Source organism: Ylistrum balloti, unplaced genomic scaffold (assembly GCF_031769215.1).
Source record: "Ylistrum balloti isolate Yb309-2 unplaced genomic scaffold, AGI_CSIRO_Ybal_v1 Utg370892, whole genome shotgun sequence".
Lineage (NCBI taxonomy): Eukaryota > Metazoa > Mollusca > Bivalvia > Pectinida > Pectinidae > Ylistrum > Ylistrum balloti.
Genome location: NW_026782507.1, coordinates 150,910 through 177,182, shown reverse-complemented (window position 1 = coordinate 177,182; position 26,273 = coordinate 150,910). Strand labels below are relative to the sequence as shown.

The following is a 26,273-nucleotide window of genomic DNA, read 5'->3' as shown; positions in this document are numbered from 1 at the left end:
TATACAAAATAATGGGACTCTTTAGGTTGTCTATTCTGTGTTTACCTTATTTATTCTGCAATAAGTCCATCTTAGCAATAGGCCCACTGGTGCTTATTTGTGTTTCACAGTCCTGAGATAACCCCATCCTCTGATTTGAAGTTAGAACGTTGTGTTGACCCGTTTTTTTTTTTTTTTTGCAGGATAAATAAGGTCACACCACCCAAAATCTCAAAATACATGAACTACAGTGAATCAATCTTACAGACATGATCTAGCCTCTCCCTCATAAAACACTACTTCCTATGGCATCACCAAGGCCTCATATGTTGAAAGGTACATATATATACGAATATTTACATCTATAGATTCAAATACTTAGAGAGGTAGAGACTTAAAGTGAAAAGATATATTATAATGTAATTTCCAAACCTTAAGGACAATATACGCCATCATGTGTTCCCAATGGACAGGCCATCTGTATATCATTGTTTTTTTTTCTATTTGAATAGTGTTTAACGTAACTTTCAAAGAATACAAACTTGCTTGCAGAATATTAAGTAAAACAAGTAAATTGTTTTACAAAGAAGCTCCACAGGAATTTAAAATAAAGCTTCTCGCTAAAATGTAAGAGCTGTAATGATGCAGTTTATCTCTAAAATAATGTGCATCATGATACAGACCCTTTGATTCAAAGATCTTCAATATGATGTACTCGCTGTAAGTGATATCTAAAAAGCTGACTTTAAAAGGTTAAAAGGAGCCAATGTGACATGCATTTTCAATATTTGTTTAATATTTAACCAACAATGCTAAAAAGTAGAGTATAATTTAAGTCTTTCTTGCTTGTTATTGAGAAAAACAATACAAAAACCCTTGAAATGAAAGTCATTTTGAAATGATATATAGAGGGAGTGGAAACATTGTGATACATATCAAATCCTGATGAATTGTTTACATACACTAAAAAAACAGTAGCACTAAAAATTATATTATGCAAGACAACCTCTTCAGCAGCTATGAAAACTATACCTACAGATAATATCTCGTGTAATTACTACAAAAAAAACCCACAATATCAGTTTAACATTTATAAAACTGTTACGGTTAGTATTGTCAATTTCCATACAATTTGCAAATTGATAGCTCTAATCGCAGCCATGTGTATTACAAAGATGTTTCCAAAATGGCACAGAATCTGTCAAAACTCAAATGCTTCATTCTTCTCATCATCTCATCTCACACCTGCAACTGAAAATATTGACAATGTATTGAGTTAAAGGTACATTTTAGTTAGTAATGAGAAAATAAAGTCACTGACAAACTTCAGAGTGAATTCAAAATCCTAAGATTTCCTTGAATAAACACTTTACTAATTGTATAATTTTGTCCCACAATCTCAAGATATAAAGCAAATACTTTGTACAATGTGAAATTATATTTTATTATTTTTTTCTTGAATTTTCAAAAACCATCAAGAGCCGAGTGAAGGAATTCAAGCTGTAGCATACACAAAGGGAGGTAATCCCTGTACTGAAAGGATTGAAACCTACTGGAAAATCAATTTTAATTTAGAATTACAAGAAGTCTTATGTCTTACTTAAAAACTAAATTGTCTCTCATTCATCATGCTGTTGGATTGGATTTCATTAGGTCTATATCACTCTTCACCATCTCTTCAACAAGCATCTGTGAAACGTAAATTGTAAAATGCAACACAGTGACAAAATAATAGATTTTATGATATCATTCAGATGAAAACCTAGTTGGATATGCATAACTTACTTTAAAAAATAATTCCTGAAACAGAGTCCATATTCACAGTTATAAAACTTATATAAAAGTTTGATAAAGAAACAGTTCTTATATTCATCACATGTGTACTTACATCAAATGAATACTTCGGCTGCCATTTTAGGTTTTCTTTCGCCTTTGAACAGTCTCCTTGAAGGAATTCCTGTAAAACAGAAAATACAGTATTTATCTTTTGTAATTTGTATCCTTATGCCAAAGATTATACAATCAACTTAAATAAACAGGAAATATTTAACAAAGGTCTGAATCAATGATACACATCTTTAGGGTTTAGGCTACTTCAACCATCATCAGGGACAGGGTTTAAAGGGGGGGGGGGGGGGGAAATTGCATAATAATCGGAGTTATTACAACCTTTATCCCATCTCTAGTTTTTTCCTATTTAGGTAACAGATATAATTACTGCTATTTTTTTTGGTCTTTGCAATTGATGTGCGAAAATTACAGACAAAATAGATAATACATGTTCCAGGATGTGCAGCATCATTACTTCCTAATTATTGCACACGATCATAATCCCATCACTTATAGAAGATATCTAAATCTGTAGTCTCTGTATTTCAGGATAGATCTACTTCTCTTCGACACTCCAGTGAAACTTGAGATTTGGACACATTAATTCAATCTTCATCAAGACCCACTTTACCTGTTACTGGAGATAACAAGGTGCTTTGCTAACGCGACAGCTATTTATTGGTGAAGACACTGATATTGTTTTCTATCAAAACTCTAAAACATTAGAAAGTCAGATCTTCCATTGAGTGTTATTGTGTTGCCATGGTGATGCAGACGTGTGTTTCCTGTAATGTTGTTTGTTCTCACAACATCAGTAATGGCTGGTCCAGACAATTACACTGCAGCAGTAATGGGGATTCTAGCAGGCCTAGTGATGAGAAGCATCCTAATACTGCACGTTCACACCATTAGCAATATGTTCGTATTCACTTTCATTGTCACGATCAAGGAAAACTATTGTTAGCTAGGTCAACCAGTGTTGTCCAGACTAGCCACTGATGTCCAGGCCAACCATTGCTACCTAGGGCAACCAATGGTGTCTAGGCCAACCAAAGTCATCAAGGACAACCAGTGGTGTCAAGGTCAAAAGTTGTGCTTCATAAAATTAATAAATTTTATAAGTACAAACATATTTTCCCTTAACTCCACATAATTTTGCATTTGATCTGCGAGAAACCATACCAGATTGAAGAAAATAGCAGAACAGGGAAAAACACATTGCTGACAGGAATTAAATGAAGGTCACAACCTTATAATCAATTATTATACTAGCTCAGCCAAAGAAGCAAGCTCATCAGCTGAGTGACATAGACCATATTTAACACCACGTACAAGCCACATCAACTTACTACCACTATATACAAACACAACTATGCTCATTTTTCTTGAGATTTCTTAAATTTCAGCCCACTCCTTCCCCACAAGACTCTTAGTGCCACACCCTGAGAGACTTCATTCTGGGTCTCCTGCATGATAATCCATGTCTCTATCAACTCTATCTGACTTTATATTTATATCAACACCTATATTCATAAAATTCTTGTATTAGTGGCCGTTGATATGACCATAATTCCCTAGTCAGTATCTGTGGATATCAGTATGATATCCACCGTTGGTGTCAATATGATTCCTACATCAGTCGTCGTTGATGTCAGTATGATTCCTACGTCAGTCGTCGTTGATGTCAGTATGATTCCTACGTCAGTCGTCGTTGATGTCAGTATGATTCCTACATCAGTCGTCATTGATTCCTGTCAGTCGCCGTTGTTGTCGGAATGATTCCTGTCAGTCGTCGTTGATGTCAGTATGATTCCTACATCAGTCGTCGTTGATTCCTGTCAGTTGTCGTTGTTGTTGGTATGATTCCTGTCAGTCGTCGTTGTTGTCGGTATGATTCCTGTCAGTCGTCGTTGATGTCGGTATGATTCCTGTCAGTCGCCGTTGTTGTCGGAATGATTCCTGTCAGTCGTCGTTGATGTCAGTATGATTCCTACGTCAGTCGTCGTTGTTGTCGGTATGATTCCTGTCAGTCGCCGTTGATGTCAGTATGATTCCTGTCAGTCGTCGTTGTTGTTGGTATGATTCCTGTCAGTCGCCGTTGTTGTTGGTATGATTCCTGTCAGTCGTCGTTGATGTCGGTATGATTCCTGTCAGTCGCCGTTGTTGTCGGTATGATTCCTGTCAGTCGTCGTTGATGTCGGTATGATTCCTGTCAGTCGCCGTTGTTGTCGGTATGATTCCTGTCAGTCGCCGTTGTTGTCGGTATGATTCCTGTCAGTCGTCGTTGTTGTCGGTATGATTCCTGTCAGTCGCCGTTGTTGTCGGTATGATTCCTGTCAGTCGCCGTTGTTGTCGGTATGATTCCTGTCAGTCTTCGTTGTTGTTCGTATGATTCCTGTCAGTCTTCGTTGTTGTTGGTATGATTCCTGTCAGTTGTCGTTGATGTCAGTATGATTCCTACATCAGTTGTCGTTGATGTCAGTATGATTCCTACATCAGTCGTCGTTGTTGTTGGTATGATTCCTGTCAGTCGCCGTTGTTGTTGGTATGATTCCTGTCAGTCGCCGTTGTTGTCGGTATGATTCCTGTCAGTCGCCGTTGTTGTCGGTATGATTCCTGTCAGTCGCCGTTGTTGTCGGAATGATTCCTGTCAGTCGTCGTTGATGTCAGTATCAGGTTTTCGAGTGTACAGGTTTCCTGTGTTACTAATCTACATGTGCCTCCACTTTGATCCTATATCCTGGGCGAGTCTTTTGAACCTCGAATGTACATCGAGAAAAGGACAAAGAAGGACACTAAAAATCGGGATTCTTTTACATATGGATAGTATTGAAACCAAAGGGAGATAGAAAGATAAGGAAAACTTTGGGCTGATAGTCAGTCTATGATCATTTGTAATGTAGGTTAAACTTGGAACTGCCGGTCTAAGATGTTTGGCATTATCTCCCAGGGAACACCATTAACTGAAATCTCAACATACCAATAGCATACAGTTTCACTTGGCAAACATTTCCTCTCCCTCTAGCCCTGTGCTATCAATTTTCACACAATTAGCTGCCAATTCTACATGGCTGGACATTCCTACCAGCATCAAATAATGCTTAGGAGATGTGTGAAATGTGATTCACATGTTTCTAATAACTTTGTAAATCCACAGACAGATCAATTAGCTTCATTAGGTCAGTGCCATGTACAATCTGATAAACCATCAACAGACTTGATTTCAGGCACAGATTATTTGCACACATTTACTTATTTGATGTCAGACAAACCACATTGTGTTTCATTTTCTGTTCAACATTTTACACAAATCTGTTCTTTCAAATATTTTTGTGTTTATAGCTAACCCTTTCAAAAAGGAGGGTAACAAATCAAAGAGTTTATGTTAATCATTTTTAATAACAAATATATATATGCTAGATAAACAGTCTTGTCTGTATAAGCCACAGGTCTGAAGTCTTGATATTTGATCCTGATGTAATCACATGCTAAGGCAAGTACTATCAAGTTTGCTCAAAAATTGACCTTGACCTATCTACTTATTGGTCAAAATATAATTATATGTTCAAACAAATGAAACATTTGTTTCCCTAAAATTTCCTAGGTGTAGAGTTGTTATAACTTGGGTGCAGCCATCAAAATTTATTTTCAAACAAAAGCATTGATAGTAGGTGCCTAAACCAAGGATATATTATGTAGTTCTAAATAAACCTATCTTTCTGTAAAACTGTAAAAACTCTATTTTTCAGAAATTTGAAAACAAACAAACAGCTTATGTTGATCATCCTCATTGTACTGAAATGTACAAGGACACTAGCTGAGGGAGAAAGCCAAAGTAACTGTGGAAAAAATCCATGCCATTTAGTAGGTGATTTCACAACTTTTCACTTCCTATTGGGAATCAAATCTGTTGCCACTGTGTAAGGCAAATGTATTACCACTGAAGCAATAAATCTTCCACCTTTCTAACATTCTAAGATATAAGTAGCATTAAAACTGATGAACGTTCCCCAAAAAGAACTTACCGGTAACTAGAAATAAAATTTTAACAAAAGGCAATAATTTGTTATTAAGGCATTGCAGACCTTTCCTTTGAAGTGTATCATTTCAGATCAAGAGCAAGCAAAGTTATGATCCAAACACAAAAATTTTACAAAAAGGCAATAATTCTATAATTAAGAGGTTGTCAGCCCTTAACTTCGGTAAACTGCACATTGTGTTAGTTTGACAATGTATACATCAAGTTTCATTATACCAGTATAAATGCAAGCAAAATCATGCTTCAGATAAGAGATTTTACAAAGGGCAAGAACTCTTTAATTGAGGGGTTGCAGGCCCTGACTTTAGTAAACTGCACATTGTTTTAGTATGACCAATAAGTACAGCAAGTTTCATTATCCAAATTGAAATGCAAGCAAAGTGAAGCTCCAGACAAGCAATTTTAATAAAGGGCAATAACTCTGTAATTAAAGAATTGTAGGATTAAAAATACTGAACATTGTCTCAGTGTGACAAATGTATTAACTAAGTTTCATGGACCTTGCCTAAATGTTGGCAAAATTATCCTCCCGACACGAAAAGATGGACTGAAAGACAGATGGAAAAAACGGCAACTCTAAACTTCCCCGAAAATTTTTGAAAATTTGTTTACCTCAGAGTTATGATATGGAAAATGTTTTGTAGGTGCTGTAATCACATTGCATGACCATCCCAGTGATATTTTCATATACCTGTAATTACCTTATAATTGGTCCTCATTATCTACATGTGAATTACAACCAATTATTGCCAATTCTTTCTGATGATTTTACATTTGTGCTCCAGATGGAATTGTTTTTCAAACATACAAAAAATTAAACTTAATCCTTTTAACATGTTATAAAACATCACTGATATAAGAGATGGAATCTTACCATTGGTGTAAAATAAAAATCACTCCAAAAATCTCACAAAGTCTACCCTTAAAATAATTGTTAAATACGATATATTATGTTTTTGAAATGATATCGTGTTTGTTGTATCCTTTCTGGATAGATATATTAATATTACTTAGATTCACAAGTGTTCTAAATAGCCAAGCTAGAAAATGACATTTCTAAAGCTTCGTTAGAAATAGGTGTTAAAATGTTTTACACTAGTCGTGATAATAGCCCGTGAAAAGAGAAGTGTTTTCGTGTGATATATCCCGTGGTAAATGAGTTGTGAAGACTAGAGTAAATAATCTCACTCCAGCAACATAGTCACAAAGCCTTCCCTATCATCTCAAATAAATATTTCCCACTGCGGACCAAACTCATTGGGAGGGTTGAGGCACCTGCAGACTTAAACTCCAGCATATTGTTCTAATGGATATAACAGAAGCCTTTCCCTCACATCTACCGGGTCCCGCTAAATGATTCCACAGACTGGTTTACTTCTGTCTAGGAACTAACTCTATTCTCTAGTACAGAAAGAATATGGTATACATGTATTATATATTACGACCGTCATGCTAAAGTTGCAGTATTTTGGTTTTGTGTTGATGTGTATGTGTTTTATTAATATTATAACTCAACAAACATCCTTAATGACAGTGTATACATCTGTATTTCTTCAGAGCATGTTTTCTGAAATGGATTTTTATTTCTTTAAAAAATGCTATTTTCATTTTGTTTTTTCACATTTTCAAAATACCAAGATTTTAAAATCAGGTTTATAGAAAAAAATTTAATAATTTCAATAAGCTGCTGTCAGTTCAACGGTTTTCTTTTTTTTAATTTTCAAACCACATATTAATAGATAAAAACTAGGCATTGTACAATACATCATTTTAATAGCAATGTAATGTCAAGGTTTTCGTGACTGAAACACTACATGTTTAAAATTCCTTTCGTGTGAGAAAAATTCAAGATATCTTTTTCAGGTATTTGTTTCATCGCTTTAACTCATGCATTTCAAGGAAATTTCTCCACAGCGCGCCAAGATCTTTCAAGCGTTCACCAGTCCCCGATTCACATGTCAAAAATATACATCACTCAGACTAGAGAAAAGTTAATCTACCAGTGACAGAGTGTGTGGAAACTGGTGGCAAAAAATGTAATGTCTGTCAAAAACCTGCTCCCATCATTACGCTCCAGCATACACTTGTATATTCTATCAACCTTTAAATTACACAAATCACACCTATTATGCTTGTTACATAACTTAACGGGAAACCCATCAACCAGCTGCTCCTGAGGACATCACACAACAACACCCTACTCCGTCCGACCCCTAACTAGCCAAGCTTCGCTATCCCAGATAAAGACATCTATCAGCCCCTACCAAACGTCTTGTCCAGGCTTCGTTTACATGCACTCTTGTCAACAAGTGCAAACAACTTGCTTTAAGCTTGTTTTTCCTTATTTTCTCGCTTGTTTTTCTTTGTTTTTTCCCTTTTCCTTCGTGTTGCTGATTAGTCTAACATCTCTGTCTGTTTTCCGTGTGCCACGCAATTTACGGCCGTTTTTTCAGTGTGTGATGCGATTTAAATGATCAAAGACTAACTCAGTTTTCACGCACAATCAGTGGCCTCAGAATTGGGTTGTATTTCATAATGACTGATAAACCATGTGTTTCAGGAGAACTAATTTTACCATGTTGGTTTTTTAAACCAATGATGACCCGTTAGAAAAACTAAAGAGATTCAGTCAAATATTGGCATTACCCACGATCACAAACGTTACATCTCTTTCATCAATTTATTATCCATCCTCTTGAATCATTAATCCTAATGATTGAAAACTGAAACACATTGTTCATAAAAACAAGTGACTTATAATATTGATTACAAATGGTAATCAATTGAAACAGTCTTCGGAGAAATTGATTTTTCGATATTATTTCGATAAGATAATCAATTTATCCCAAGCTTTTTGCCATTTTTAAATTGTACCATTATTTCCACCACCCCACAATTATCGTGTGGTATCCAGGCAAGGAATATAAGCAATAAACCCAACCTTTGTTAAAGTTACAAAGCCTTGGTTCTATCCTTAATATCTATAGAGAGACTTGATGCTAACAATGTCTATAACTTATGGTCAAGGGGAAGTAACTCCTCCAGAGCACCATCTCAGGTATGCTGAATTGCAAACCACATCAGTTTCGAGAATTGTTAAATACGGTATTTCTTGAACAATATCTGCATGAAACCACAGAAGGGCATTACCATACTTATCCTACAATCAGCCCGGGAGGGTAACAAATTAGCATTGTGTCATAAGGTGGGCATGTTGCTCAATAAATACTGTACCCACGGCCTTGTGTTCACCTTGTGTGAAATGTGACATATAAAAGACTATGACTTACCACTTCTGTAGGTCTGTAGTACTTAGGATTGATCCTTACTCTGACAACACCAGTTGCCTTGTCTTTGCCGACCTCTTCAACTCCATTGCCTTCCCATCTATAACACATGAACATCAAATATGATTTCTTTACACCTGGTAATGCCACCAGATCAGGACCTGTTGTCCAAACTTTGTTTTCAAAGATCATTTAGCTGTCAGAAAATATCCAGTGTCATGAAACTCTATATGTTAAAAGTTTCCCAATTTTTATCCTGCAATAAATCCATGGAGCAAATGCCTTACCACTTACTAGTATGGGGCAGGATTATCACAGGACCCAAGGGAGTCAACATATTACCACTTACTCAAAGTATGGGGCAGGATTATCAAAGGACCCAAGGGAGTCAACATATTACCACTTACTCAAAGTATGGGCAGGATTATCACAGGACCACAAGGGAGTCAACCCCAGGGAGACATATTACCACTTACTCAAAGTATGGGCAGGATTATCAAAGGACCCAAGGGAGTCAACATATTACCACTTACTCAAAGTATGGGCAGGATTATCAAAGGACCCAAGGGAGTCAACATATTACCACTTACTCAAAGTATGGGCAGGATTATCAAAGGACCCAAGGGAGTCAACATATTACCACTTACTCAAAGTATGGGGCAGGATTATCACAGGACCCAAGGGAGTCAACATATTACCACTTACTCAAAATATGGGGCAGGATTATCACAGGACCCCAGGGAGTCAACACAAAACCACTTACTCAAAGTATGGGGCAGGATTACTACAGGACCCCAGGGAGTCAACACAAAACCACTTACTCAAAGTATGGGGCAGGATTACTACAGGACCCCAGGGAGTCAACACAAAACCACTTACTCAAAGTATGGGGCAGGATTACTACAGGACCCCAGGGAGTCAACACAAAACCACTTACTCAAAGTATGGGGCAGGATTACTACAGGACCCCAGGGAGTCAACACAAAACCACTTACTCAAAGTATGGGGCAGGATTACTACAGGACCCCAGGGAGTCAACACAAAACCACTTACTCAAAGTATGGGGCAGGATTACTACAGGACCCCAGGGAGTCAACACAAAACCACTTACTCAAAGTATGGGGCAGGATTACTACAGGACCCCAGGGAGTCAACACAAAACCACTTACTTAAAGTATGGGGCAGGATTACTACAGGACCCCAGGGAGTCAACACAAAACCACTTACTCAAAGTATGGGGCAGGATTACTACAGGACCCCAGGGAGTCAACACAAAACCACTTACTCAAAGTATGGGGCAGGATTACTACAGGACCCCAGGGAGTCAACACAAAACCACTTACTCAAAGTATGGGGCAGGATTACTACAGGACCCCAGGGAGTCAACACAAAACCACTTACTCAAAGTATGGGGCAGGATTACTACAGGACCCCAGGGAGTCAACACAAAACCACTTACTCAAAGTATGGGGCAGGATTACTACAGGACCCCAGGGAGTCAACACAAAACCACTTACTCAAAGTATGGGGCAGGATTACTACAGGACCCCAGGGAGTCAACACAAAACCACTTACTCAAAGTATGGGGCAGGATTACTACAGGACCCCAGGGAGTCAACACAAAACCACTTACTTAAAGTATGGGGCAGGATTACTACAGGACCCCAGGGAGTCAACACAAAACCACTTACTCAAAGTATGGAGTCAACACAAAACCACTTACTCAAAGTATGGGGCAGGATTACTACAGGACCCCAGGGAGTCAACACAAAACCACTTACTTAAAGTATGGGGCAGGATTACTACAGGACCCCAGGGAGTCAACACAAAACCACTTACTCAAAGTATGGGGCAGGATTATCACAGGACCCAAGGTTTATTTTTTGTTGGTTTTTTAATTCACACAAATAGTTCATTCTGTACAACTTATAACAACACAAACCTGTTATGACACAATCAGGGCTATATGAATGTTTGTAAATCAATCTTGCTAGATCAAGAATTTCAGCAAATTAAATATCATATGTTTATTTAAATGGTAAACTGAGATGTACAAGTTTTGTAAGACCATATAAGGAGATGCTTTAGTGCATTTTTCTTCAAAACCATCCTACGAATTCCAAACATGTGTGCCATACCCCTTCAGCATCGCATCAAAGATGGCGAAGCTTATGACAGTGTAAAACATAGACATATCTAAGCAGATGCTATACTGTATATATGATGGTTTACATTGGCACACTCAATTAAATCATCAATGAATTCAATATGTGTGGAACTCTTTTACAAAAAAGATGCATAACATGTGACAATGAAAAGGTAACATACCTCTTTAATATCTACTCTTAGCCTAAAACACTCTTTGCAAGAATAATGAACAAAGCAGTATGACAGATAAATTTATTTACCATTTAAAAGTCAGCATTTTAAGCTCCGAATTCATATTTTCAAATTTTTGATAAAAATTTAATATAAAACACATCAATGAATTCCATATGAAAACCACCTGTCTTAATATTTGGTTATACATCCCCTGAGAAAACCAGGAAACTTTGTTTATTTTCCCATAACATTTTTTCTGTTTTAATAAAATGTTGCCTGTTTATTGTGAAACAGGGGTCACATCACACTAAATAACTACACACATGAGTCTATAGCCTCGCGATCTACTGCCACAACTCGGTCTCAAATTTCCCAGGACTTTGTAATATAGCTTTCAGATATGTATACTTATTGATACAACCAACTGTGTGTTATTCATATGACTGTATAAGCATGAGGCCTTCTTTTTTAATCACTGCAATAAATTAAGCCAATCTCTGTGAGGTCCCAGAATTTGAAAACATTTGATATCCATTGATACCTTATTAAAGACATCCATTATTGCGGCCATTTGCTTCATATATGTAAACATTTAAAACCTTTTTGGATTTTTTTTTTATTATGAAATAGTGATTTATTCATAACACTTTATAAACTTTTTGAAACTTTTTTTTTAATCTTGAAAATGTCTGTTCTTTTTCAAACAATAAATCAAATTGACATGGATTTAATAAATTCAAATCTGTACTTTGACAATGATTTATCATGTGTATATCTTGTATGGAAATGTTACCTGCCCAGTAATACAAATCCACAAGCAAAAGGTTTTATTTGAATTTTCTGTTTAAACAACCATCAATGATTAACACGTATTACATTATGAAGCATAATTTCAATTCATTAAAATGAAGTATGTTACCTAGATAAACATTTCATCAACTTAAATCAATTAGGAAAATTCCAAAAGTTACTTGGGTTAATATGTATGACAATTTCAGTAACCTAACATTCTTAGGAAATATTCCAGAATTTTTTTTTGAGAATTTTCAACAACTAAACTAAAGTTACCCATAATTTCCTGGGAACTTTTTTGATACTTACCTAAATGTTACCCAAAATTTCCTGAGAACTTTTTTGATATTTACCTAAATGTTACCCAAAATTTCCTGAGAACTTTTTTGATATTTACCTAAATGTTACCCAAAATTTCCTGATAATTTTCTACAATTTACCTGATGTTACCCAAAATTTCCTGAGAATTTTCTACAATTTACCTGATGTTACCCAAAATTTCCTGATAATTTTCTACAATTTACCTGATGTTACCCAAAATTTCCTGAGAATTTTCTACAATTTACCTATGAATTCTATCATTTACCTTAGAATTTTCCCGAAAATAGCTAATCTTGTAATGACATACAACTAATCAAGTGAACATTTTCTACAATTTCCACAGCTTTCACAAATATTACATCATTAATTAATAGTATTTTTCAAGCCCTTAAAAAAAAATAAAACTACGATTTCACAAATAAATTAATCATATTCCAAGTGCTAAAAAAATATTTCGGAATGGAAAAGTAAGAGCATTCCACTGTAAATTGCAAAATGCAGCAAATCACCTTCTAAAACTTACCCAATTTCGATACCTATCACTTTGAATGCCTTTTCTACAAACTCCCGTACGCTGTGACTTTCTCCAGTTGATATCACAAAGTCTTCTGGTTTTTCTTGTTGAAGCATTAACCACATAGCCTAAAACAGACAAAATATTGAACATTTACCGACACGTTTTGTCTGTAATTAATCACAAACTCTAAAATATACAAAATAATGATGAAATTTATTTTCTTGTTTTTAGTAAAGATATGGTTTTTTATATCAAGATTGGCTTATTTCCAAGGTCGTCATAATTTCAAGAAGTTTTGGATATTGTCTGTGATTTTTTCAAAAGACTGTTACCATATGAACTATATAACTTGTAATGTCCCATTTCGTCATTGAAAGCATCTATTTTTTTCCTGCAATAACTTCATGGCTGAATTTTGAAATCAGTTTATTTTCAAAACAGCAATAATTTATGGCTTAAATTCATAGCTTATTTTTCAAACTGGCCAAATTCTCAGGCTCAGTTTCAACACTGGTTTGTTATAGGATTTTAGAGTATTTTTCAAATTTAACAATAAACAAAAAAATCACAACACAATGAAAGGAACATGTAGAGAAAACCTTATAGTAAATCAGTTCACCTTTTTAGCCTCAATTTTCATACAACTGTCTTAAAGTTTCATATACATGAAGCCTATTCACACTGAACACATATTTTCTTTTTTATCACCTTTTTCATATGAAAGTTGTTTAAACAGAAAAAAATCACTTTATACGGTAAAGGAATGGACGATCTTCTTTTATTTGAAATATATATTATCTCATTATCTCTCACTTTAAACCAACATATCTTAATTCTACTGACTATCAATTCATAATACTGACTTGGTAAACAATTCTGCAATGATCAAACTCTGCATATTCCATCATTTATACAGTAAGATATGCCATCATTTCATCTGACAATCAGATTTTTCACAGCAAAGTGAAAGAATTGTTAAAACAATTCAATAGTATAGTTACTTTGCTGTACAGAATATGTTATTTTTCTGTTGTTCATGTTTGTTTCAATTTCTCAACACAAAAAAACTAAATCATAAAATTTGCAATTAAAAAAAAAAAAAAGAAAGAAAAAAGGAAGAAATTAAAATTGAATGCCTTTATTTTTCTTCTCTTTTAAAATTATTCTGATGAAAGGTGCATCACAAGGATTAATTTTGAGTGACCCTTCTGCACTCATTATCACTAGATTGATCTGTATAAATATGGGTCAACCCAAATGTGTTGGTGATGACACAATCAGAAACAGGGTCAATTAACTGGAAGTTAACTTAAAGATCAACACATCTATCAATACTGAGTCATCTTCTCTAGACAACGTACAATGAAAATTTCCCAAAGCTACTTATGTAGTCAAAATTTCAAAATATTGATTTAAGGATTGAAGAAAGTTCAAATATTTATAAGTATCATTTTTTCTTTTTCTTTTCTTTTTACATACATTCTAGGCACTTGAAAAAAGAAATTCTTTTCGCTTCTAAGACTGAAGCATCAACTTGAAGTTCTGGTCGAGTGATTAAGTTCGCCGAAAATTTATTATGATAGAATTGATATCGGATTGGATAAAGTTTTGTCTTCAACACCAATTAACTGACTTAATATTCCACTTCAATCAATTACTTATTGCAAGTCAACCGTAACGAAAATATCTTCTTCTGTTTGTGATGAAAAATTGCAGATTGCAAGAATTATGTATGGCTTAGGAGGACAGCTGGATCTTGTATACAGTACGTATGCACTCCAATTATCATGGGAAATTAGAAATGAATAACTAGCTCTATCGCATTTTTTTATAAAATGATTTCCTAAAAAAGACTGCAAATATTAAACAAGTTTTTATTTTTCTTAATAAACATTAAATAAATTGGAAAAATAAAAAATATCAACAACTGCAGAGTAAGCACAATATTTTCTTTAAATAATTAAGCAGAGATTGCAGCTACAAACCTCAAATTTAAATACCGTGTAAAATCCATTTAATCCAGAAGAAACAAATTCAACGTATGATATAAATATTATCCCATTATGAAAGAAAAACTTTGGTGACACTATTTGAATCTGAAATTCCTCAGAAATTGTAACATATTGGCTTCATCTATTATTCACTACATATTTCTTTTAGAAATATCATTATTCCCTTGATTTGCCTGTTCACCACGTAAATTGAACAAGACCTGGAAAACTGTGTGTCTCAGATTTTCTCTTGCTTTATATACTCTCTTTCAATGTTTATTTATGAAAAAAAATAATAACTTGATTCTGTTCTGTACTGGTAAGGATAACAAGGATAAAAACGTGTCTATTGTTGGTGTAGCTTGTAGGGTGTTTGGGTTGAGGGGAGACTGTTTTGTATGTAAATGCTACTGTGTATGGAATAATGTTTACTTTGAAAGGGTGACAATGTTTATTCTAATAATAACCTGTGCAGGATCTGTATCACAGAAACTGAAGAAGGAGAAAAAAAATTAGACACCATCCCATCCTAAGTCTGTGTTCACTGCCTTGTAAAAATCACAAGACTGTTGTTGCAAGTTATTAAATTCAAATCTCCACGGTTACATGACATGCTAGTCTTCTAAAATCTGATTGGTCTGTAAACACAAGAATGTGAGATAAGCTGATTTGGAAAACACTGACAATCGTTTTTTCTGTACAATGCAATATTTTTGTAACATATCTGCTTAAACCTGTTGTTGTAGCGAGACTGTTTTTCTCAGGTTGTCTCCAACCTTATACTTTTGTATAAAAAGGCAAGGATTAAATGTCTTCCCTGAAGCATAACACAATTCTTATAATTATGCTATTAATTTCAGTTCCAATAACAATAAATCAGTGATGCATGAAACTCTATCTTTATATGCTAAATAAAGAATGGTTTCGCTACTTTCAATATCAATTACATGTGCCTGAAATAAGCCCAAACAATAGTCAAATCATCACCCTAATAAAGTCTGATAAATATTTACATAAGATAAAATATAATTGTAAATATAACAACATTTCATGACAACACCAGTAATATAAAGATATTTAATGACAGACAGTGTTAGTCTATAAATGGTACAATGTACCAGTAAAATAAAGACATTTAATGACAGACAGTGTTAGTCTACGAATGGTACAATGTACCAGTAATATAAAGACATTTAATGACAGACAGTGTTAGTCTATAAATGGTAGACTACAATATACCAGTAATATAAAGATATTTAATGACAGACGGTGTTAGTCTATCAATGGTACAATGTACCAGTAATATAAAGATATTCAATGACAGACAGTGTTAGTCTATGAATGGTACAATGTACCAGTAAAATAAAGATATTTAATGACAGACAGTGTTAGTCTACGAATGGTACAATGTACCAGTAATATAAAGACATTTAATGACAGACAGTGTTAGTCTATGAATGGTACAATGTACCAGTAATATAAAGACATTTAATGACAGACAGTGTTAGTCTATGAATGGTAGACTACAATATACCAGTAATATAAAGATATTTAATGACAGACAGTGTTAGTCTATGAATGGTACAATGTACCAGTAAAACAAAGATATTTAATGACAGACAGTGTTAGTCTATAAATGGTAGACTACAATATACCAGTAATATAAAGATATTTAATGACAGACGGTGTTAGTCTATAAATGGTACAATGTACCAGTAATATAAAGATATTTAATGACAGACAGTGTTAGTCTATAAATGGTAGACTACAATATACCAGTAATATAAAGACATTTAATGACAGACAGTGTTAGTCTATGAATGGTACAATGTACCAGTAAAACAAAGATATTTAATGACAGACAGTGTTAGTCTATAAATGGTAGACTACAATATACCAGTAATATAAAGATATTTAATGACAGACAGTGTTAGTCTATAAATGGTAGACTACAATGTACCAGTAATAAAGATATTTAATGACAGACAGTGTTAGTCTATAAATGGTAGACCACAATATACCAGTAATATAAAGACATTTAATGACAGACAGTGTTAGTCTATGAATGGTACAATGTACCAGTAAAATAAAGATATTTAATGACAGACAGTGTTAGTCTATAAATGGTACAATGTACCAGTAATAGAAAGATATTTAATGACAGACAGTGTTAGTCTATAAATGGTACAATGTACCAGTAATATAAAGATATTTAATGACAGACAGTGTTAGTCTATAAATGGTACAATGTACCAGTAATATAAAGATATTTAATGACAGACGGTGTTAGTCTATGAATGGTAGACTACAATATACCAGTAATATAAAGATATTTAATGACAGACGGTGTTAGTCTATGAATGGTAGACTACAATATACCAGTAATATAAAGATATTTAATGACAGACAGTGTTAGTCTATAAATGGTACAATGTACCAGTAATATAAAGATATTCAATGACAGACAGTGTTAGTCTATAAATGGTAGACTACAATATACCAGTAATATAAAGATATTTAATGACAGACGGTGTTAGTCTATAAATGGTACAATGTACCAGTAATATAAAGACATTTAATGACAGACAGTGTTAGTCTATGAATGGTACAATGTACCAGTAAAATAAAGATATTTAATGACAGACGGTGTTAGTCTATAAATGGTACAATGTACCAGTAAAACAAAGATATTTAATGACAGACAGTGTTAGTCTATAAATGGTACAATATACCAGTAATATAAAGATATTTAATGACAGACAGTGTTAGTCTATAAATGGTAGACTACAATGTACCAGTAATAAAGATATTCAATGACAGACAGTGTTAGTCTATAAATGGTAGACTACAATGTACCAGTAATAAAGATATTCAATGACAGACAGTGTTAGTCTATAAATGGTAGACTACAATGTACCAGTAATAAAGATATTTAATGACAGACGGTGTTAGTCTATAAATGGTACAATATACCAGTAATATAAAGATATTTAATGACAGACAGTGTTAGTCAATATACCAATGTACCAGTAATATAAAGACATTTAATGACAGACAGTGTTAGTCTACGAATGGTACAATGTACCAGTAATATAAAGACATTTAATGACAGACAGTGTTAGTCTATGAATGGTACAATGTACCAGTAAAACAAAGATATTTAATGACAGACAGTGTTAAACTATAAATGGTAGACTACAATATACCAGTAATATAAAGATATTTAATGACAGACAGTGTTAGTCTATAAATGGTAGACTACAATATACCAGTAAAACAAAGATATTTAATGACAGACAGTGTTAGTCTATAAATGGTAGACTACAATATACCAGTAATATAAAGATATTTAATGACAGACGGTGTTAGTCTATAAATGGTACAATATACCAGTAAAATAAAGATATTTAATGACAGACGGTGTTAGTCTATAAATGGTACAATGTACCAGTAATATAAAGATATTTAATGACAGACAGTGTTAGTCTATAAATGGTAGACTACAATATACCAGTAATATAAAGATATTTAATGACAGACGGTGTTAGTCTATAAATGGTACAATGTACCAGTAAAACAAAGATATTTAATGACAGACAGTGTTAGTCTATGAATGGTAGACTACAATATACCAGTAATATAAAGATATTTAATGACAGACGGTGTTAGTCTATAAATGGTAGACTACAATATACCAGTAATATAAAGATATTTAATGACAGACAGTGTTAGTCTATAAATGGTAGACTACAATATACCAGTAATATAAAGATATTTAATGACAGACAGTGTTAGTCTATAAATGGTACAATGTACCAGTAATATAAAGACATTTAATGACAGACGGTGTTAGTCTATAAATGGTAGACTACAATATACCAGTAATATAAAGATATTTAATGACAGACAGTGTTAGTCTATAAATGGTACAATGTACCAGTAATATAAAGATATTTAATGACAGACAGTGTTAGTCTATAAATGGTAGACTACAATGTACCAGTAAAAATGAGGAAGAACACTTGGCTCTATCAAGCTGATGTTGAATCAGTAAACACTGGACGAACTCAAGATAATTATCAAAAACACTTCACACAGAAATATGACAAACAAAAATGTTCTCTACAAACACTTCCAGGAAATATGACAAATGCCAACTAATCCTTGAAGATATGCATAGTAATCTTTTTAGTACCCTGGAGTCTGTAGCAGAAGGATGCTCAACTTTCAATGGAAGGACTATTTTTCAAATCCAAACTATAAATCTGACGACAGAAGTGTATTTATGATAATTTTACGATATCTACCTGATAGCTGATTCATAAGAAAAAAAATACAACACAAAAATCTGAAAATATAAAAATTCTAAAACGAAAATTGATAAATATTCATTATAACATGTCAGTAATATGTTGGTAAAGTTAACGAGACTTTGAACACCTGTACAACCACGTAAGTACGTAGAAAAGGTGAGGAGGAAGCTGATCTGGAGCCTGAGAGAGAAAGATCGGCTTACCTCAACATAATCCTTAGCGTGGCCCCAATCTCTCTTCGAGTCGAGGTTTCCGAGCTGAATTTCTTCCTGCTGACCAAGCTTAATTTTGGCCACAGCTCTTGTTACTTTACGTGTCACAAATGTTTCACCTGAAACAAAAATAAAACATTTTTCATTGGTTATGCCAGTCAGACAACAATAGCAATGTTATAAAATGGACAATGACGATACATCATGAATTGAAGATGGCGCAACTAAACAGCTGCATCCATTTCATTTTACCCCCAACATTTTCACTTTAAAACCTGTCAAAATGTAACTTTCCTGGGTTACATGATAGAATGTATTTCAGATTTGTTTTCATTTTCTTCGAGATTTTCTGAAACACACCTCAAAGTCTTAATTTTTGTTCATAAAAAGTCACAAAAATAAAATCTTTAATCCTTGTTGCCTAAAAGTTTTCATATAAAATGAAACTCAGTTGAGATCCAATGAATAACAAGCTGACACCAATTTTACATTGATCTTGATATGTAATTTTCACACACACACAGCAATTAAAAGCAAATACTTTCCATTAGAAATTACTGTGTGAAGCTTGAGAACAATTGGCCGACAGAACCTCGGGATATTGTTGAAGATCAAACTTCAAATCATAGTACATGTAACGGTAAACTTAATCTTGTCTTTAGCCTTTTTAATTTAACTATAGCCAACAAAAACATAAAAAGATGAGAGGGAACTAAATAAACGCCCTGCAGGACACAATCGTATGGACACTTTGTATCTCAGTGCAAAATGAAAACAATTTTACAATGAAAAGCATCCCATCCTAGGAGCCATCATATTGCTTTTGTCTTCACACTACATTGTTCCAGTCAATGATACATGTATATTTATAGTTTGAAGCCTTATTGTACATCTCTTACAACATTCTGTCTATAGATTTTACACACCAAAATTTGTACAATTTTTTACATTCTACAAATTTTACAAGTTCAGATTTCAGGTTCATTTTGGGAAGGAAATAAATGAAAGAGAAAAAATTTCAGAACCCAGAGTAGATTTCAAATTTTGGGACTTGGCTTAAATTTCAATTGGGAACGGGGCCCCATTTTTGGCCCCTTTTTTGGCCCCATATAGCCCTAAATAGAAGCTCTGGATTTGTACAGTTTTCTTCGACACTGGAAGAGTTTTATAACACTGACTGTACACAATTTATTTCTTATGTTTACAGCAGTATAGCATTGGATGTTCAAAAGTTCTATAATCCTTATGAGCTTTGATAATCTGTACAATTATTGCCAAGTTCTATAATCCTTATGAGCTTTGATAATCTGTACAATTATTGCCAAGTTCTATAATCCTTATGAGATTTCATAATTTGTACAATTATTACCAAGTTCTATAATCCTTATGAGCTTTCATAATCTGTGCAATTATTACCAAGTTCTATAATCCTTATGAGCTTTCATAATCTGTACAATTATTGCCAAGTTCTATAATCCTTATGAGCTTTCATAATTTGTACAATTATTACCAAGTTCTATAATCCTTATGAGCTTTCATAATCTGTACAATTATAACCATACATTAAAGTTCTACATCAATATACAAATGTTTCAGACAATTTCATACAAAAGACAAATTAATCAACTGCACAGAAAAAAAAACCAAAATAATTCCACATCCCCTGAAATCTTTCACTGGGATCATTTCTGACATATTTCACATATTAGTCATGATTTAAAAAAAAATTTTTTACACCATATTATTTTGTAATTTCTAATCAACATTTCTCACTCCACCCAAATCCGATCCCTTCTATCTCTCGAAAAGTACAGAAGCCATCATGACAACTTAGTAGGTTATCAAAGTGACCTTTGACCTCTCTTAATAAAGACTTGACAATGTATAGCATTGGATTTTGTCACAGAAATTATGTCTCAATCATTGCTTGTTACTGACTGACAGAGATTCGTCGAGCTCTAACACATAGACCTGCGGTATTATTACCGCGGTTGTTATTGCGCTGTCAGAACCGTCAACACACCCAAGGCTCTAACACCCTTGCTGTGTACTCACATCACCAATCATCAATACCTTGTTTTTCTAAGCCGACAAGTAGCAGGAAATCGCTGTAGAGCTGTGCCTGATCGGGATACCAAACACTCTATAACATATTAGGCAATGTCTCCAAACACATATCAAAGATACAGTCTTTTGTACAAAGGCTTGCTTAAGTGGGTGAGAGGACCAGTATCAAAGACACAAAGCCTTTTGTACAAAGGTACGTAGGAGTGGGGCAACAAAACCAATATCAAAGACACAGTTTTTGTACAAAGGCTTGCTTAAGTGGGTGAAGGACCAGTATCAAAAGACACATAGTCTTTTGTACAAAGGTACGTAGGAGTTGGGCAAAGAGACAAATATCAAAGACACAGTTTTTGTACCAATATGCTTGAGTGAGTGAAGGGATTAGTTTCAAGAACATCTATTGTCTTTTGTACAAATTATGATGGAGCCGGCAACAGAAAAAGATTTTTGTACGAAAGCACATTACTTCTTTTGTACTACGTAAGCTCGAGAGGATGGCAGAACAACAATAACATACAAACAGTCTCTTGTATACAAGGACATGCTGAAGCAGAGCAAAGGGACTAGTAAATTAATTAATACAATACAAAACTTTAAATTAAATTAAATACACTATAATACACTGATATATTTAATGGACAAAATGGAATCAGGGCACAAGTTGTACACTGAAGTATAATTATATACATATTATCAAAATTATATATATATGTCAATCTTTGATGCCTAAATGCTCAACAATGATAAGAATATCATTGATTCGGTGTTCCTAAATGCAGAATATTTATCTCGCCTACACATGCATTCATGACCTGAGTCTTGACACAGATTGAGCAAATTAATTGGAAATATTACAAATTATTAATTTCTTTGGCCTTCTGGTTCAACGAATTCCTCTGAGCTAGCTGGTATTTTGTGACAAAAACTACACACTCAGCAAATCAGGGGTAAAAAGTCAAACACAACACAACTGAATCTATAAAAACCTAATATGGCTCGGATTGTCCAGAAAGTGATCAGTGACAGATGAGATTCCCAAAGAAAACAGAGTTTGTCAAGTAGATAAACATTCCAATGTGGCTGTACAATGGGGACAAAAAATGACAGCCCAGATGGAGAAATGAAAACCAATTACAGCAATCAGTAATTCACGGCCACAACTTGTCACAGACGACAAGGAGATCATCATACTAATAGTGTCAGGTGGACACAGTGACCAGAGGTCAAGCGTCTGTTTCATGTTTCAGTGGTCACTTTAAGACAGGTGATAACATCCAGGAGTTAAATCAACAGAATTGATTCTTGAAATCAATCTTCCTTTTCTGTACTAAGTAAAGCCCTTACTACTTATCCCTCTTTATACATCAACACTTGATAATGAGTTGACGAGGTTTCAAGGCGATCAAAATATAATTCATTATGATGAAAGTTACAACTTGAATACCAAATTTGACAAAATATTTTGTCCTTTTTTTCAACATTTTGATAAAATATTTTGTCCTTTATTTAACATTTTCTAAAATTTCATTAATTGATCTTTTTGCTATAAAAATATATACATAATGTTAAATATGTACTTATGCTTTGGCATGTCAACAACGCCAATTTTTCTAATTTACAGGATATATCTACATAATAAAAGGATTTCCAATCAACATTTTTAAGAATGGCTGAGAAAACAAAGAGAGTTCCTATGAACAAACAGTCAACATGTTTCGACCACGATTTATACAAATAATTACATTATTTTAAACAGGGCTGAATAACATTAAAAAACACATTAAATGATAAGTTTAATTCATTATTGATTTATATTTTGAAATCTGACCTGGATATATTGTTAATAGTTGGTGATTACGGTACATGTAATGAGGTTTCGTTACAATCACATGTAGGGGAAGGATACCTGAATATGCAGGGAGTTCATAATGGGTGCAGTTTTCCATCAATACCATCAATATTCTACAAAATTATTATTTTTTGTGGGGAATTATTGTTGTTAATTTCTCATCATCATTTCATCAATGAATTTAGATTAATGAGATAAAATTTCCTTAAAATAGTGATATTTTGATAAATCATGAAAATTTTATCCCCACAAAAATAACACAATTTTACAGTATGATGAGTGCATGCAACTTATAAAAAGCTTACCTCTCCTGGGACTTTCGTGGTTGAAAAGGATTCCATTACATGCATACATGTCATATGCCTCCCTGTAGTTCACAACTATCCAGTAGGCGTACACCTTAGCCACACCTACAAAGGGCAAGGTCACAAGACAGGGTTACGGTCAAATAATTTCTTTTTGCTCCCCGTTAATCACAGGTTGCCAAATATACTTCGCATATATTTTTTTTGTTCCTAAATTAGCAACAATGAATCTTAAATTGAAAATTATCATAAACTTGAAATTTAACAGCACATTCTGAAAATTCTAAAGTCATTATTCAATTGCTCATTAAATTTCCTGTAAACATCATAAGTTAACAGCTAGCACTACAACCCTAAAAGTAGGTTTTCACAAGAATTAGCTAATTTACTTACTTATAAAGTAGATTTAGCAAACATTGAATTTTTTCATCATCAAGACAATAATTTTTCCATGAATGCTCAGTATTTGTATTTACCATACGGGGATCGTGGATAAAATGGCGTGGTCTCTTTCTGCGGGATTTCCTGAACTTTGCCGAACATTTCGCTGGTGGATGCTTGGTAGAACTTGACATTCTCGGGTAGAAGTTTCTTACAAGTACGCATGGCATCTAGTAACCGAAGAGTTCCCACAGCGTCAACGTTAGCGGTGTACTCAGCAAGTTCAAATGACACCTAAAGAAAAAACACCATTTAAAGGTCATAATCAAAAACCAATCTGTTTACACTTATACATACAAACAAACAACAAATGCTTATTTTGTTATTCTGTTTTATCCAGATTTTGTTTAGAAAATAAACACTGCAGTGCAAATATGTAAAATATGTTTTGCATACCCCGTTGTTTTTAAATGTAATTAAAATTTTCAAGTTGTAAAGAAATTATGTATACACATAAAATGAGAGGGAACAAAAGTCGAATAATTAAATATTCTGTCCCTTCTATATCTAAATATTTTCCATAAAAATTTTTATGCACAGAGTTAAATTTCGACTATTAGTTTTCACATATAACAATGAATATTAACCAAAAAAGAGACATATTGTGTTATAAATGTCTCTGACCGAAACAATTGCTTTTTTTAATCCAATCAGAAATGAAAAAAAAAAAAGACTTAAAGTGTATATTCTTTCAACCAAATATTTTCAACCCTGTATCAACTTGATTATTGGTGTCAAAAAGTAATTAAGTTTTAACAAATTCCTTTCAAAGCAAAAAAAAAAAAAATGCAATTCACCACATAATCTGAACTAATTTGTATTAGTTACACCTAGAAACAAAGAGCAGGTTAAAGAAATGGATATCAGATGAAATCGGACAGTTTTAGCGATCTCACTTAGTGTTTTACTGAAGGGGAAGCCATGTAACGAGTCTGCTTCAGACCAAATCTTCCATTACGTGTTTGAATGCAGCAATTTGAGGGAAGAAAACTGCCTAGTGATGAGGACAGTTGTGTAAACATTGAGACTGATGGTTAATCAGCAGACTGACAGTAGAAGTGACACCCAGAACCCACTCTATTATCTCTCATTCTCACTACCAGTGGGATATCACTTCTTCTGTTATAGATACCCTACAGCAGTGTCCCAAAGTCTCCCCGCTACCACAAAGGGAAAGGGCCAACACGGCCCCTACAGCTATGGTATCATACCAAAGTTAATTTGAATACATAATGTAACTCATTGACAGTATGATAGTTATCTTGGCCAGTAAGAGAATCACAGTGGGAGACAGGACAGCAGTATTTAAACCTATTAATTAAGAATTTCATTCACTAGTTTCATATCTCACCAATGTATATAGATAAATTTACTGTGATAAGCAGACTATTTTTATAACATTGAGAATCTGCACTGATCTTGTACAAAAATATAATCTTTTATTAATCCTAGTTATTTCTGATTTTCAGTAGCTCACTCGCTAGCAGATGTCTAGATTAAGATTGAATAGTATTTCAAATGACCCCCTCAGCACACTGGGATGGACGCTGTTCAAACTAGCCCCAGTAGAATCAATATCTTTCTGTGTATACTATATGTATAATGAGGACAATGAATAGAACATCCAGATTCTGCTGTCCTCACAAAGGACTTTCTTTTCTTCTCTTGTGATCTTCCTCAGCACCAGTCCACATTTGAAACACATCGTCTGATAACCAGAAACAACTCCAGGCATTTGCTTAAACTCTCTTGTCACTGCAGGATACATATCTGGCCACTAGCAACTGTCATTGAGAAACAAGTATTTGGTCACCGAGTCCAAAACTGTCTGGTGACTGGGTGACAACTTTCTAGTCACTGGGCAACAAGTGTCTGGTCACAGGGTAATAATAACTATTTAGTCACCGAGTGACAACTGTTTGGTCACTGAGAACAGCTGTCTGGTGACTTGGTAACAACTGTCTAGTCACAGGGCAACATATATCTGGAGACTTGGAAACAATTATCT

General features: G+C 34.0%; 1 protein-coding gene across 1 annotated transcript in view; it reads right to left on the bottom strand.

Annotated features, from left to right (window-relative positions):
* Positions 1 to 860: 860 nt before the first annotated feature.
* Positions 861 to 26,273, bottom strand: part of LOC132559325 (GDP-mannose 4,6 dehydratase-like) — a 37,674-nt gene continuing 12,261 nt past the window's right edge. Inside the window, exons 5-12 of the mRNA XM_060223936.1 lie at positions 24,301 to 24,499; positions 23,825 to 23,929; positions 19,595 to 19,722; positions 13,094 to 13,212; positions 9,139 to 9,235; positions 1,868 to 1,936; positions 1,580 to 1,668; positions 861 to 1,230 (exon numbers count right to left, since the gene is read on the bottom strand). Coding sequence (XP_060079919.1) covers positions 1,606 to 1,668; positions 1,868 to 1,936; positions 9,139 to 9,235; positions 13,094 to 13,212; positions 19,595 to 19,722; positions 23,825 to 23,929; positions 24,301 to 24,499 — 780 coding nt within the window. The 3' untranslated portion in view covers positions 861 to 1,230; positions 1,580 to 1,605. The remainder of the gene's footprint in view (positions 1,231 to 1,579; positions 1,669 to 1,867; positions 1,937 to 9,138; positions 9,236 to 13,093; positions 13,213 to 19,594; positions 19,723 to 23,824; positions 23,930 to 24,300; positions 24,500 to 26,273) is intronic.